General features: G+C 39.4%; 1 protein-coding gene across 1 annotated transcript; it reads right to left on the reverse strand.

Annotated features, from left to right (window-relative positions):
- Positions 1–4218: 4218 nt before the first annotated feature.
- Positions 4219–14474, reverse strand: LOC135692641 (voltage-dependent calcium channel type A subunit alpha-1). Its single transcript, XM_065210841.2, has 2 exons — positions 13558–14474; positions 4219–10278 (listed from the first exon to the last, which is right to left on the reverse strand). Exon 2 carries the CDS (start codon positions 10214–10216, stop codon positions 5666–5668), a length of 4551 nt encoding a protein of 1516 aa, XP_065066913.2. The 5' UTR covers positions 10217–10278; positions 13558–14474; the 3' UTR covers positions 4219–5665.
- Between the last annotated feature and the right edge of the window lie 1358 nt (positions 14475–15832).

Raw genomic sequence — 15832 nt, forward strand, 5'->3', positions numbered from 1 at the left:
CACTGGCCACGCCCACTACCCTCCCACTCGCCAGTAGCTGGCGCCGCCACTGAATGCGGATGCTGGCTTTTCTCTGACCAACTAATTGAAATCAGTAAAAGTGATTCTGCAGAAGATGCATGTTGTTTGCCATGTCTTTCTTTATTTAAAAATAGCGCACGCGTTTGATGACGTCATAATTCTAATTCAAACCCATTGTCGGAAAATTTGCAAGCTGTGCTCCCCAGAGTCACGACCCACGACGCTCCTGCTAGTCATTGTAACTTGGCTTTGGTTCTACTTTAGAATTTTCAAAATGTATGAGAGAAATAATCCATAGTAAAACTTTGGCCTTTCACTGACCAGAACTTATAAAATCTGCTTTCGAGGTGGAAAGATTAAGATTGTTAAAAAAATTGTAATGACGAAATCACTTTGCTGCTGTTATAGATGAACTCCCAGTCTGTCACGTGAAAGGTCGTCAGTGTGAATCAAACAAGTAAAGGCCCTATTCCAAAAATAACATTTCTTCCCCCGTAAGTTTGGAATCTGGAATTCCTAAGAGCGAAGCACTATCTAAAGGCCCGCCATCATGTAGTTGTTAATACAATCGTGTATGGCGATTATATATTGAGGCACTAGTGTGGGCTGTTTCAAATTCCAAAAAATTATACTCTTCAATTCAATTCAAGCCGAACTGGAAGGGTTCTTTGTGATAATTCTACAGCGTTCCTACTCTGCCTAAAATGCCCAAACAGGGACGGACTAGGACCTAAGTTAGGACCCCGGCGATTTTGAAATGGGGGCCTAAAACTGGAGGTAAGTGAAGTGGGGTAAAAATAGGGGTCCGCAAATATTTTAAGAAACAAAATTTCTTTTTTACAGCTTTTACAAATTACAATCCTACTACTACTATCTTAAATCAACGATTTATCAATGGAATTCTTTCAAAAAAGGAGCCCTTTAAAGAACCAAATGATTGAAGCTTTTTGGGCTGTACCCTGGGTACCAAAGCCATCAAAATTCTAGCACAGAAATAAAAGGAGAAGGCAAGGAGCTATCCTGGGTACCAGAGCCACGTAAATTCGAGAGCGGATATAGAAGATAGAAGTGGAGAAGCGGAGGAGCATCTATCTAGCGTCATCGTGCTTGGCATTTTGTTTACGCGCTCGAACTTTGGTGGCTCCACTGATCTCTATAAAGATCAGTGGGTGGCTCTGGTACTCAGGGTAGCAAGGAGCATGCTCCTCCGCTTCGGGGTGCCCAAGCACAGGGTTGTTGTGGCTCCTAGAAAAGAGCCGGGAGACAATTATCATAAGGGGGCCCGCTCGTTTGTGTGACATCTCCAATCACAAACCACAGCTCGTCAAAGATGGTACGTACCTGGAAACCATGCACCTACGAAAAATATAAAAAATGCCAGTTTTTTGTCATCTTCAAAGGTTAATTTACTATATTTGTTGGGGTGTATCCCACTTTCTCTAACCATTATCTCTATAAGACTGCAAAAAATGTGGAACAAATCCAATTCTGTAGTGCACACTCTATACAAACGCAAACACGACAGGATAGCCAGTCACGTGCACTGCGAGCGAAGGAAAATGTTTGCGGCCACGCCCTTTAGATCAGCTTGAAATATATTTCAGAAAGTTTTTTTGCAGCCGTTTACCACGTTTTACAACTTTATGGCACACTTTGCATTTCGTTAAAATTAAGTTCTTAAATTTGAATTTCTTGCTTTAAGATGCCCCCTATAATTCTTCATAATCTTTTGCTATGGGTGTTAAATTTTTCCTTGGCCCCCGAACTTTTAAACTTGTGTAGGAGCCCATGTTCTAGACAGCATTTCGCATGCAGACTGTTATTCTTCAAACATTTGTGTGGTGTTTAGTTTTATCTTTCGGACTATTTTAAAAGAGCTCCCTCATTTGATAAGCCTCAAAGTAATTTTAGGATTAAATTTAGTTCTTTTTTCTCTGTCGACGTAACGTGAACAACTGCGAAAATAACTGATGTTCGAAAACTAGAAAAATCTCTGTGGACAAACAAGACTTAAGAAAGAGAATTAATTTTTCATTGAAAGCAACAACACTGGATTTGGGTGTAGCCGCTGGTTTTCTACTTTAAGATTCATTTCTTTTCAGGTTCCTACAATAATCCCTCAGTAACAGAACAGATTTATCTATGGATACCATTAAATATGTCTTGACCGGATCAAGTGTGTTCGATGGTAAATACCAAATAGGAAATATTACAGACATTGTAAAATTTGTAAATATTTCTTATACAATATATGAACATTTCTGTTTACCCGTCTGTTACAAAAACTTCGATGCCGTTTAGGCAGAGCTATACTCGCTTTTGGTATAGAGAAAAAGGCGGTTCCGCGAGCTAGGGTTCATCTCTATAAAAACATATTTGTATAGATTTTATATATTTATTTATTAAGCAATTTTACTTTTAAGCAAGCTTTATTAGGTTTTGTTCTGTACCTACTTATGCATCAGTCTACTTTGAATGAATCAAGATAATGAATAGATCGTACCGTATTCCATTTATTAAACACCGGAGCGCTACCAACCATTTTGGCTTTTAGGGGAGAGGGACGTTTATTAGAAAAAAGGCGTTCATTATAACATATACGGTAGTTAGAAAGTGGGCAAATTAGTTTTTAAGAAGCGGCCAAAACCCTTTTTAAATCCCCTGCTACAAAGGGTTTTTTACAAAGGGGCTGAGGGTGGGATTCATGGCGGACTGGGCCTGCTGTGAAGGGCTGAGGCTTGAATGGTTGTGGAGGGCTGAGGCTGGCTCGAGAATGGCTCAGTGGCTAGATGCGTTAACTACAAACCCAAAGGTCTGTGAATTGACATGACCAAACTTTCAATTAGAGTGAGAAAAGTCGCCAGCTCTCTTTATTTACAGGCGTAGGAATTACAAGGTGTGGCCACATCGAGAGGAAAAACGAGACGAGAGGAAACTGCTGGATGAGCACGGCTTCTCAGAGTCCTAAAAACTACCTTCGAATGCTGAGTAGCAATTTCAAAAAGGAGCCGAGAGGGGGGGAGGTTAGGGAGGGTGGAGGCTGCTATGGTCGTGAAGGCTGTGTGTGAAGGGCGGAAGGCTATAATTGATAAACTGCAATTATTGGTTTTCAATATTTCCTTATTCACTCTATTGATGCTCATTGTTTAGCAGTACCCCCGTCCTGAGATTATTCTCAACCGGAGTCATCGCAGCTGTCAAAGGCTTACTTTGTAGAAAAACTTTCTTCGTGCGTATGAATTGATCTACGCTTTATAAGTATTTTAAAGAACAAACGTTTCGCGCCTTCTTAAAAAGATAGAGTTCCACATGGCTTTTTATAGAGCAGCTGTGAATAGAGCACAGCGGTGGAGACTAGACTCTAGGCGTTCTCTATACATCCTTGATAAAATTTGTTTCTACACTAAAGAGCCAAAAAATCTTGTATACTAGAAATAGCTCTTGCTAGTACTGCCCGCAAACAATTAGTTCCTTGATAATGATTGTTTTGAAAATTTAGGTCAGGATATTCGAAGAAGATTCCATCTTGGGTTTTCACAATTTTATAAAAACGGCTGCTCTAGTTGATGCTAAACTATTCTTTTTATCAAGAATTTTTGGTGTTCAGTTTGCCTTTGATTTAAGTCCAACGCCCTTTTGAAAATCATGAAGTTTTTCTAGGGTTTGACATTTATTTTTCGTTTTCGTGAAGCAAAGACGTATGAAAATGGACACGTGATAGAACGGGTACAGCTAAAATAGATTGTGATAAAGGATTCGTACAGCGATGTACAGGCGATAATCACGACAATCATAACTTTTGCTCGTACGGTGTCGAGTTTTTGGGAGAAAGGTGTGGCATTCGACTGGTTTTGATTCCCAAAACTTCGAATCAAAACTTCCATCCATTGCGGAGAACCGAGCTGTGATGCAGCACCGTTTTCGTGCCAAAAAAACCGAAGGCCTTTAACAGAGTCTTGGCAGAGCAACGCTCCGAAGATAATTCCCTTCCGCAAAAAGAGGTGGCGGTTAACGACCTCCTCGACAAAGCCGATTGATTGACAATGAAATTGATTGACAGTTGTCATGGCAGCAGAAAAGTGACAAAATCTGCTGACAAAGTGCTGACATTATGAACTGAAGCTTCCATATGCTACTTATACGCGGGGCAGACTATAAGCCCTTCACTCGCGCGCTATCGCGCGCGAGTTGCGGGCAATAAATCAAAATCAATTTTATGTTATCTTCGCTACAACATTTAAAATCAACATTCGCAGTAAGTCAATTAACATAGAAAAATTCATGTAGTAATAATCACACTATTAATGGATAGTCTTCGAATACGACCTTGCCCTGCACGTGAGCCTGGTTAGGAATAGAAGTGGCTATTGAGAAATGAGCGACACAGCTACACAGGGGTACATAGGGATACATAGGGAGCGTCTGTTGCTAACTCGATACCAGATTCCTATATATCGGATACGTCATTATTATCACATACCTATGCTTGGGTTGGTAAAATAGGAATGTCCTATGTTATTAATACTACATGTTTAGAACAGCTGCGTGACGATCGCCTGAAGCTTTTTATAGCAGCTGCCCCCCTATTCGACACACCATAAAGTGCCCACCTCTTTCTGACACTAAGCAACAGACCGGTTTGCAGAAATATTTTTCACGCTTACTTGAATTAAACAAAAGTGAAGTTTCGTGGACAAAATCAGGTGATGCTAGCGTGAAACGTCATGGGGTAGCGCATTCACAAAGGTGATTCTTTGTGAACCAAAACAAAGAGTATTCACGCTTACTTGAATTAAACAAAAGTGAAGTTTCGTGGACAAAATCAGGTGATGCTAGCGTGAAACGTCATGGGGTAGCGCATTCACAAAGGTGATTCTTTGTGAACCAAAACAAAGAGCGTTCACGTTTGCGAAAAAGCAACAGATGCTCCTAAGATGGAATTAAATCCAATTTGCAATAAGAGTTTGTATACAAGGTGGAATCCCTGATATAAACTAAGCTCTGGCCTTTGTGGATAGTAGCTACACATCGTTCTACAGTGATGCATTCAATAACTTTACCCACGTAAATAAGGTTGGATCCTTTCTTAAACACGGAGGTTAAGGGCCTAGGTTCTTACTCTGTATATTACGACGGTCTACAAACTTTTTTTATCATAAAAACCGTCCATAATGAACGGCCTCTGAGATGAATAAAGAAATTACGAAACCGTAGTACTGATCACCCTCTACCTTACGAAATTGCTCGAAAATGATTCTTTTAAAGATGGGTTGTGAAGTACTCTTTAAGACGATTAGGTACTTAATTCTGGTTCAGTTGGATTACGTATCCTACTTCATGTTGTGACTTGTAACGTATTTATGTGCTATTTTTCTTAACCTTTTAGTTAGAAAATCAACAAAAACAGCGAGAAAGTGATTACTTTTCCTAAACTTGTTTCACATTGCTGTCTTTTATCGTTTAGGCCGAAGCAATTTTGATGCTTATAAACGAATATTTGTCTCTATTGATCATTTATAATTATGACGTACGAAGAGAATTCTGTCGAACGAAGCTTTATTGATACTTTACCCTGATTGTTTAAAACAGCTGAAGTATATATCTAAAATTAAAAAAAGTAAGATGCATGTTTGAAACTGCTTTTCTATTTTCTAGTCTTTTTGAGATGTTTATAGTTCTCATATATCAGCTTTGCACCGTAAACACGTGCTAATGTTCTTTTCTCCCATTCCTTTTTGCGTTTAGGCACTACCCTATCCATGGTCTTCTTGGTGATGAACGGCCAGACCCGTTTCATCAACTGTCGGATCTTAATGTCGTTCGTTTTTAAATTGTTGTCGTCTGTGCATATATTCATACCGGTCCTCACGAGGTGAAACAAAGTGCCGTTGAAATCGACAGTGTCATTATCGTAGAGCACCTGGTTCATTCGCACCATTCGCTTGTAGACAACGACACGCGGACATTTGGTTCCAAGTCCTAATGGTGGGTCCAGCTGTCGCAGCAAATTACAAACTTCTGTGTGTCGGATACGACCCGTGGCAGTCGGGTCGTATTCAGACCATGCCTCAATAAAATCATCAAGATGATGGGCTCCAAGTATGCTTTCATCTTGACAAAGGAAAGCAAAATTGTCCATGATGACGGCGACAAATAAATTCAACATCAGAAAGGAACAGAGGAAAATGAAAAGAATAAAGTATGGATAGGCAATTGGACTGCCGCAAGTATCTCCTGGTTTTATTCCTTTGATGTTCAAGTCACACTTCGCAGGACTTGTACATGCAAGCATAATATTAGGCCAATTTTCGCCTGTGGCACAGCGAAATAGTACTTGAAAGGCGGGGAAAAACGCGCGGAAATGGTTATGGCGGTTTATTTCGCTGTAAGGGTCGTCTGTTTGCTCTAGGCTGATGTGCGAGAATATCTGCATACCGACGATGCAGAAGATGAAGAAAAGCAAAAATATCAACGCACCGACGTACGGCAATGCCTTGAAAGATTGCAAGAATGTATATAGCAGAACTTTGATTGTTTTACTGCGGTTAAGAAGTTTTACAAGACGTGCTGCTCTAAAAAGCCGAAAGATACTTGTATCAATTGGCAGTTGTGAGGTATCCATCGTCCTACTGATGATGAAATCAGCCCAGCTACCAAGTATGATAACGAGGTCGAATACATTCCAGCCGTCTTTGAAGTAATTCATTTTCAATGCAATCAGTTTGAGGAAAAGTTCGGCTGTAAACAAGTAGTTGAAAATGTTATTCAACTCGTCAAGCCATTTTCCGTATTTGGTTGGCTGGTCGTGAAAGCTTATCATTAATAAAACTGTGTTGCCCATTATCAGCCCCATGATTAATGAATCAAATGGTTTTGATCGGACAAGACGGTAGACTTTAAACTGTAATGAAGTCTGGTCTTCAGGAACGTAAAGCTGAAGCGGTTGTGCGGTTATAGCAGCCATCAATGTGTCACGCTGGCCCCGATCCAATTCACAGTCTCCTTCTTCCTTAGCGCCTTCTTCTTGAAATGTTAAAATGATCAAAGCAACGAATATATTCAGGAAGAAGAAGGACATGATAACAACAAAAAAGATAAAGAATAAAGATATTTCTGGCCTGTTATCAACTATTGGGCCTTTGTCAATATCTGTTGCATCGATTGCTGCGAACATCACAGAGGGCCAACCTTCGCCTGTCGAAGATGTAAACAAAGTAGCCATAGCTGTTGCTAGGTTGTCAAAGTTCCAGTCATATTTAAGCCACTGGCGTTGCTCTATTTTTGGCTTTGAATAATCGTAATTCTCGAAAATGACGTAATCACCACGGCACTCATGAGGTGTAAGCTTGGAAACATCTGTGCAATAGAAGAATTTTCCTGCGAAGAGCTGAACACCCATGGCGGAAAATACGAAGAGAAACATAATTGTAATGACAAGGATATTTATGACATTTTTAAGGGAGTAAATCATGCAATTAAAAACAGCTTTCAGTTTTTTAGACTTGTTCACTGCTTTAAGTGGCCTGAGAACGCGAAGGACTCGCAGGACTTTTACGACTTTCTGCGATTGCGGCGAGGCTGTTTCGTCGTTGCTTAGAACGAGAGAGGCTATCGCTGAACTGACGACAAGCGCATCCATGAAATTCCAACCGTCGCGAAAATAGGCTCCTTTATGCAATACCACTCCATAGTTCAAAATTTTCAACACAACTTCAACGGCGAATATCGGTGTGAATACAAAATCGACATATCCAAGAACTTTATTAATAGTCGCATCTTCATTTACGGTATCCTCGACTGCGAGCAGAGCGCTGCTGATCAAGATGCACGCTAAGATAAAAGGGTCAAACCAAGACGAATTCACAAGCTTATGTAAGCCCTTGCGGATCGGGTTTGTCGGTTTCAAGATGAAAAGGGTATTTACTTGGAGCATCTCAGTACCTGGACCCCCTTCTATGTTCCCCGTCATTCTACCAGGGTTTTTGAGATTTTCAAGGAAATTGTCACCTGGTTTGGCTGTGCCCCCTTCTACAGTTTCACTCTTGGTTGCAAACTCATTCGCAATAACTATCGCATCCGGTTCATCTTTACCGCGCGGCGTAGTTCCGCCGTTAGACAATTCGAGTTTGCTATCCCCATTGGCGCTTTTTGGCGCGTACTTTTCTTTCACTTCCGCTATATGCTCTTGTCTCTCCTCTTCCTCTTTGTCTTCGTCACCACCCATTAAGTCAGCTTCCGTCAAATTATCGACAGCAATAGCCAAGAAAACGTTCAGTAGCACATAATTCCCGATTATAACTAAACCAACAAAATACAATGACATGACGAGACCGCTTGGATCTTTCGGTCCTCCGTTCGCGTGAACTCCTTCGTACATCACGGCATTCCAATCCTCTCCGGTAAGAATTTGAAAGACAGCAAGAAAAGAATTCCAGAAGTCATCAAAATTCGTCCGCGATGGTGTCTGTTTGTATTGAAATTTTCCACCAAATAAAGTCATGCCGAGCAATGCAAATATGATAAGAAAGAGCAAAAGTAAAACCATCAAACTCAAGATGGCCTGTATACTCGACATCAGTGCACCTATTAAGTTTTTCAGTGAGTTCCAGTAGCGAGTAAATTTGAATAATTTAAGCAGCTTTAATGCTCTCAGAACGGATATTCCAAGCGTAACGTTCATAGTGTAATACAATATCATCTCAATGATCCCACCGCATACGACAAGGGCGTCGAAAACGTTGAATGAAGATTTGACGTAGCCTCTCCATCCGAGCGCGTAGAACTTCAAGCACATTTCTATGAAAAATATCGAAATGAATATGAGGCCAGCCAAATCTTGTATCTTTGTCAGCATAGATGATTGTTGGTAGTGCTGAGTTGCAACCGATGCCGTATTCAAAAACACGCAAATCATTACAAACCAGAAAAACACGGGATGTTTTACCAATTTACGCATTCGCAATTGCGCTAAAGTGCCTTGCTCTTCACTTGCCGCTACTTTTTCTTCTTCACTCATTTCCCCTGGAGGCTTTACATTTTTCTGTTTTTCCGCTATCGCGGCTACTTTTCCTTCATCAACCCATTCTTCATAGTTTTCAACAGCGCGTTCTTCACGCGCGGCTTCCATTTGTGCAAGAAATTCTGCGCGGTTCTTAAGTCTCTCTCCTTCTTTTCCAAATTCTCCACTTAGAACTCCAAGTACAAGGTTCAACATGAACTGGGCCCCAATAATATTCAGTGTGTAGTAATAGACCCAAAATCCAAGGCCACTTTTGTCTAGAACATCAAACGAGGCATACATGGTAGATGTCCAGCCTTCGCAAGTAATGCAAGTAAAAACAGTCAACATACTTATGAATATGTTATCAAAACTGGTCATGCCGTCATTGGGACCGGACCAATACCTCATACACTTGTATCCAGTCGGACAGGGGCGGCCGTTTTTGGATGAGCAGAGGCGCCCTTCTTCTAATACCGCTCCGGTGGTTTCGTTTTTGCATGTATAATGAAAGAGGCCCTGGAGCATCTCCAGCCCTATGACTGCGTAGATAATTATAACAAACACGACAAGTAGACACACATTTGATAGCGGAATCAACGATTTAGCTATAGAAGTCATCACAACTTGCAGACTTGGCACTCCCGAGACAAGTTTGAGTGGCCTCAGGACCCTCATTGCTCGCAAGGCCTTCACGGAGCCGCCTTTCATTATACCCAATTGTGGCAAACTCAGAATCCCGGTAACTACAACAACAAAATCTAATATATTCCAGGGGTTCCTGATGTATGAGCCAGGATGCAAAATAAACCCCATTGTGACTATGTTCAAAACCATTTCAAGACAAAATATTCCTAGAAGATAGGTCTCAGCTTGCTCGACCATTCTGTTCATTTGATTCGCATCGTCTTCTGGGAGCTGTGTGTTTATTGCCATAAGAATACAATTCACAATAATAGCGACAAGAATGAAATACTCAAATCCTTTTGAAGTTGAAATGTAGCGCGTGAACCTCCGCACTGGGTTATTCTCTGATAAAACAAACAAACTAGAATAAGTTGCTTTAATCGGTTCCAGATCTTCAATTGTAGTTCCCTTCCGATGCTCCTCAGCGTCGGCCGCGGCAGCATTCCCATTAGGAACTTTGCCGTTTGTGGCCGTTCCATTTGGTGTCGCGACACTTTTCTTTCTCTCCATATTGGAAAATTTTCCAACTCGTTTTCATTCACTTGAATGTGGCAATCTTTCATAGTTCGGTCCTAAAAAGTAGAAGAATTCCTTCAAGATTCTAGAAATTGTATTATTTTTAAAGTACATGGCGATACAGTTACATGAGTTTGAAATTTGACGTTTCAGGGGACAATCACAACAAGAGTGTGATGCTTATTGCCATATTGTACTATTCTTGAAATATTTTATAATATTAACGGAAAATAAATCAACATTTGTTGGATTACAATGTTTGAATTTCAAGAATTTCCACCGTTGTTTTTGAAGTTGATAGTTGGGTAACATTTAAGTTTTTCATTTCTATCTATTTTACCCACGGTAACCCCTTGTTTAAAAGAATGGTTTACAGAAGGTCATGCTAAAATATAAAAAACTATAAATTAAAATACTGCTTAAAAATTGAACTAAATCTTAAAGAAATTACAATTAAAAGAATCATATAAAAGTAAATCTATAATTCAACTTAAAGTCGAGGGACCATTATGGAAACAAGATCGTATTGACCTTTTTAATGCTATCCCTGCCATTTTTAGCCTGGGGTGTTTTCAGACTATGTTTTTAACTTCTATCTGTAAATTTTATATATCTGTACTTAGATCTTTTTCTTTTTCTTAATTTTAAATTGTTATTTTTTTATGGCAAAATTATACATGCATATACATAAGTAATAGGGAAAGTGTAGTTTTCTTCATCTTTCTTTAGCAGATGCATATGATAATTTTCACAAAACTTTTTAAATATGACACATTTCAGAATCTCAATACCTCCTGAGATCTTTTTGATGACACTGGCTCGAGGTAAAGGCAATTTGAGTTCATGATCAACTTAGGGCATGGGCACGGAAATATTGGGAAAGGCTGCCCCATGCATTTGCAATATTATGCAATTTTCTTAACGCTGCTTTTGTTTTGCCCTTTTCTTGGCACTTAGCCCCCCCCCTCCCCCTACCATGCTGTTTTCCAACATCTCTGCATTGGTGAGTAAAGTGAGCAAATATGGCGGCCAACGTGTTTTTTGGCTCACAATTCCTCTTACAGTTGTTTTAACAGGTAAATCAACTGCTATTAGCTTTTGTTCTTTGTTTTTACCAATCGGCAACCGCTAAGCCCACATACATTTGTGGTCAAACTGCAAACGTATCGAGTGTGTGTAGCTTCGAAACAACATTTCCGTCTTTAAAACTGAGCGGTAAGGTAGGCGTAAGGTAAGTATAGTAAAATAATTTCAGAAAAAACGTCATTCAGTCCCAGGTCCCTTTTTGCAGGTGACTATGAAATGAATCAGTGAAATATTAGCATTAAAGATAAAGAAACCAGAGCCAAGAAAGCACAGCAGATATGGGACTGACACAACACAATCCTTTGCTACCTTCTAAGGCGTGCGCTGCCTTTATGGTGTACAACAATGCGGCACATCTTGGCTGAATAATTTTTGTGAAGAACTTTCTACTGCATATGGGTGAGGTTTGAAGAAGGTACCGGAACAGTCTGCTTTTGTGCTGCATAAACGATAAAGGTCTAGCTTCAGATTCAAAAATTTGGGAAAAAGGAAAATATAGTTGGGATTTTCATTTTACTCAAGATCTTATCAAGCCCTGAGAAAGACCATAGAAGAAAACAAACTCCATACGGATGCATAGCCAACATCTTTTGCGAATAATTCTGCTACAAAAGAAGCAACCATTTGAAAGACTCAACTTTAGTTTCTTCACCTTAAAAAGCTCTTCTCATCCTTGCTTCCCATACTCCGGCTGTTTCTTAGCGTTGCTTGCGTGATTCACTTTGCACAATAGAATTAAAGTCTACTGACGTTTTTAGATCTCTTATATTTTGAATCTAGCAACTAAACGCTTTTGCTTTTCTCTTCGATTTAGTAGGGTGTTTGAGAAGAAATATTTTAAGCGAGCAACTAATGGAAGGGTACCTTATCATGGTCGCCAGTTCCAAAAATTGTCAGGCAAGGAAGCACGGTTGTAGTCGAAATTCAACCATGTTCAGTCAGAAAAGCTTGAACGCTGATGGGGCCACGCAATGAAAGGGGCTTAGAGCTAAGTCAATTTCGATCTTAAACATATTTGTATTTAAGAATGTATTTGTTGATGGTGGACCCTTTTATTCTCAACAGCCTTAAGAATGTTGCAAGATCAGGTTTTCAGTAAGTTTCGTTCTTTTCTGTCACATCTGCTAAATACACTAGAGCTTCTTCGAATGTGTTTTCAATCGTTGGGAACTTTCATCTGTTTTGTGTCTTTTTTACGAGGAGATTCTCACCTTCTCTCAAAATCATATAAGATATGACTTTCTCTGAGAAGCTATCAGAATCCAGAAAACATCTTATCCTATACATATTCGCGATACTCAGGAATTTCCGGTTCACTTTTCATCACTTCTCCGCATTTTCTATTTTCGACTTTTTTGACGTCTCCAAAACCCTGCGGTTATTGAATGCAAAATGACGTCACTGCCGAACCAATATTCTAAATTTTCCAAATTCAGAAACTGTACCTTTATATTCATCATTCCTTTGCTTGTAAAATCTTACCGTTTTCTTATTTTGAAGTAAACATTTTACATCCTCTTATCAAAGCCATACCCTTTATTGCGCCAAAACTTATATGCTCAATTCCATTTGCGAATATTCAACCAAGAACTATATTTCTCATTCATGCCCAAATCTTGATTATAATCGTTTATGAAAGGGGCATCTGGAAGTTGTCAGGATTGTATATATACCCTCCTGCCCCCATGCTATCTTTGCTATCTTTGCGATAATTTCGTGATACATGGTTAAAGAAGGAAATCAGACGAATCTTAAAAAGGCAGTATGAGAAGTGAATGAGGTAGATCTTTTAACAATGCAGCTAAATTAAGTCCGAGAAGCAAGCCTTGTGAAACACCTTTAATTACCATTTCCATAAACCCTCATAGCAAATCATTTTTCAAGAAACATACTTCAAATGCAGAGACAATATTTCAGTGAACTAGGTAAAAGAGAACGGAAAAGTTTAGAAGTAAGATATATTAGAGGCACGAAGATTTACTCCTTATGTAGAATTCGCGATGTGAATTCTAGATTTAATTGTTTTGATAAATAGAATGCCTGGATAAAGGAATTTTGGAATACTTTCATCGATTTGAGAAGAAAAGGGTGTATGAGATTGGAAGTTGTAATTCCGTAATGTGCATCTATGAAACTATCAAGAAATCAGACGAGTGCAAATCAAAACAAAAACGCATCTAGCTAATTACAAAATGTTAGATAAAGATTCATTTGGTGGAAAAGTTGTAAACATGAAGCTATAATTTTACCTTTAATTTCCTCTGCTAGATACCAACCAAGCATTTTCATGAAGCTTTTCATCGCCAAAGGTAATTTCTTGCCACAGTCTTTATCCGACGTTGAGTTAAAAGTTGTTTTGCCAAAGCAGTGTTTGCATGGAAGATTTGAAGAAATTATCTACTATTCTAAAGTCGGTGCCTGCATGAATCGCTATTCATTTGTAGCCCAAGTTGAATTAGCCCCACATGCTTTTACCCGCAGATTATTGTTAATTATTTAGAACGTAACTTGCTGACTTGCTGCATACACGATAAGTTTATCAACTACATTAATCATCAATCATATAGACTCAACATTAACATATGAATATGCTTGTCACTTGAAATTGCATACGGTAGCATTTGTGGAATCGAAGCTTGTGTTTAGAGTGAATAAGAAACGGTCTATTTTACCCGAATGCCTTAGGTGAGAGTCTTGGAGGGGTAAACTTAGAATTGGTACTTAGCAATTTAGCCTAGGAAAATGTTTCTTTGACTGCGATGAAATTGGATTGAGTGAGCTTTTGTGATCACACTGCGAAGGAGGTTTGAGCAACGCTGTCTTTGAATAGCGCTTGCCTAAAACATAGCTGGGAGCTGTAATTAAGGGCCATCCTAAAAACGAAAAAAATTGCCTATAAAGAGTCGGTGCCTCAAGAGCCTCTCACAAAACTCATACTGTAGAAATCCGCTATTAAGAACCTACTACTCTCAGTTTTGCCTAGGCAGGTTTTACTTTTCAACATGCATCTTTAAGTAATACGGGATTTGAGTTCGCAAAAGGTCAAGATATTTTAATTAAACTTTAAAGTTGTCTTCTATACCATTATCTTAATTCGGTGATGATAACGTTGCTCTCCTCTTATCAACATCGAAATATAAATTGAAGCTTATCTAAATCGTTTACACAGGAACCTTTTATGAAAATAAGCGCAATCAAGGTGCTTATCAAAGTCGCCTTTAATACCTCTTCATCGCTTACAGGTACTTGTAAACGTGAGTTCTTAAATGCAGGTACAAGGAGAACAATGGAACCATCACTAACGGGCTACCTCTCTACAGGGTTACCGTGGAGTGGGTTTTGGGAACTCGGGGATTTGGGGGACTCAGAGACTCGGGAGCTCGGGGATTTGGAGGATTGGGGTTTTGAGGGAGATCGGGGATTCGAGGGGATCGGGTTGATCGAGGGCTCGGGAGCTCTGAGGCTTAGAGGAGGGGGGCTCAGCCACCTTGTTAAAATTCAGATAATTTTTTGGGGCTCAGTTCCCCTAACAAGCCAGTTTATGCTTGGTTGGGTGAAATCCTTCCTTTGCAATGTGAACAATCCTTTCACTATGATACTGATCTTAGACGAAAGAGCAATTTCTGTTAGCCTTTTAGAGTCGGTGAACAGTTTGAATGATGCATTTACACAACAGAAAATCCTTAACACAAATGTAGGGGGCAGTCATGGGGCTGTTATTGGGTATGGCTTCTAAAAGTTGCCTACAGTACTGTCGCATCGGTTCGGCACATGAAAAGAGCGACGTTTTACTTAGGCCTTATGTAAAACCACTTATAAGAGGGGTTTTACCAACGAGAGGTCGTTGTAGGCTGGAATGCTAAAAAATATGGCAACGGCGGATAAAATTAAAATTCTTATTTTTACGACTAACGACTGAAAACAACAAGTTCGAAAAATAACAGCATGGTTTAACAGGCACGACAAAACTAGCGACAGAGCTTCTAGTAGCAGTACGTCAAAAGTTTCGACAAGTCTAGACCTACGTAATCAAAAAAACATATTTACAGAGGCTGATGCAATCTTATTTGATTATTCTTTAACTACTTTATTGCTAAAAGGTTTTTCAAGATTTTAGAAACGCAGACCAGTAACATTAGATAAGCATGACATGAAATAAAACGCCTAATAATGTCCTGGGTACGAGAACCACAAAAACTCGAGCAAGCGGAACTAGAAAATTGGAACGGGCTCTTCCTTCTATTTATCTATGGCAATTGAACATGATATAGGTGCCTGACCGCCGAGAAGAATAATTTTAATCCGATATTTGAAAAAACCTTACTTTCGAGCATTTTCTTCACTTTAAGAGTTATTAGTTTTTCTGATATCATAGGTAGTCCGGCCGAAAGCTTGAAGGGCCTAGGGCATTAAAAAGGATAGGCTAGTGATGACGTCATTAAAGCTATGATTGCTAGTGTCAGTAATATTAATAATAATAATAATAATAATAATCAATTTATTTAAAGTTGGCGCTACATAGCT

Source organism: Rhopilema esculentum, chromosome 3 (genome assembly GCF_057945365.1).
Source record: "Rhopilema esculentum isolate cy_ngs chromosome 3, ASM5794536v1, whole genome shotgun sequence".
Taxonomy (NCBI): domain Eukaryota; kingdom Metazoa; phylum Cnidaria; class Scyphozoa; order Rhizostomeae; family Rhizostomatidae; genus Rhopilema; species Rhopilema esculentum.

Excerpts from the sequence above, each read along its gene's own strand:
- LOC135692641 (XM_065210841.2), bottom strand. The coding sequence starts at position 10,216 with ATGGAGAGAAAGAAAAGTGTCGCGACACCAAATGGAACGGCCACAAAC.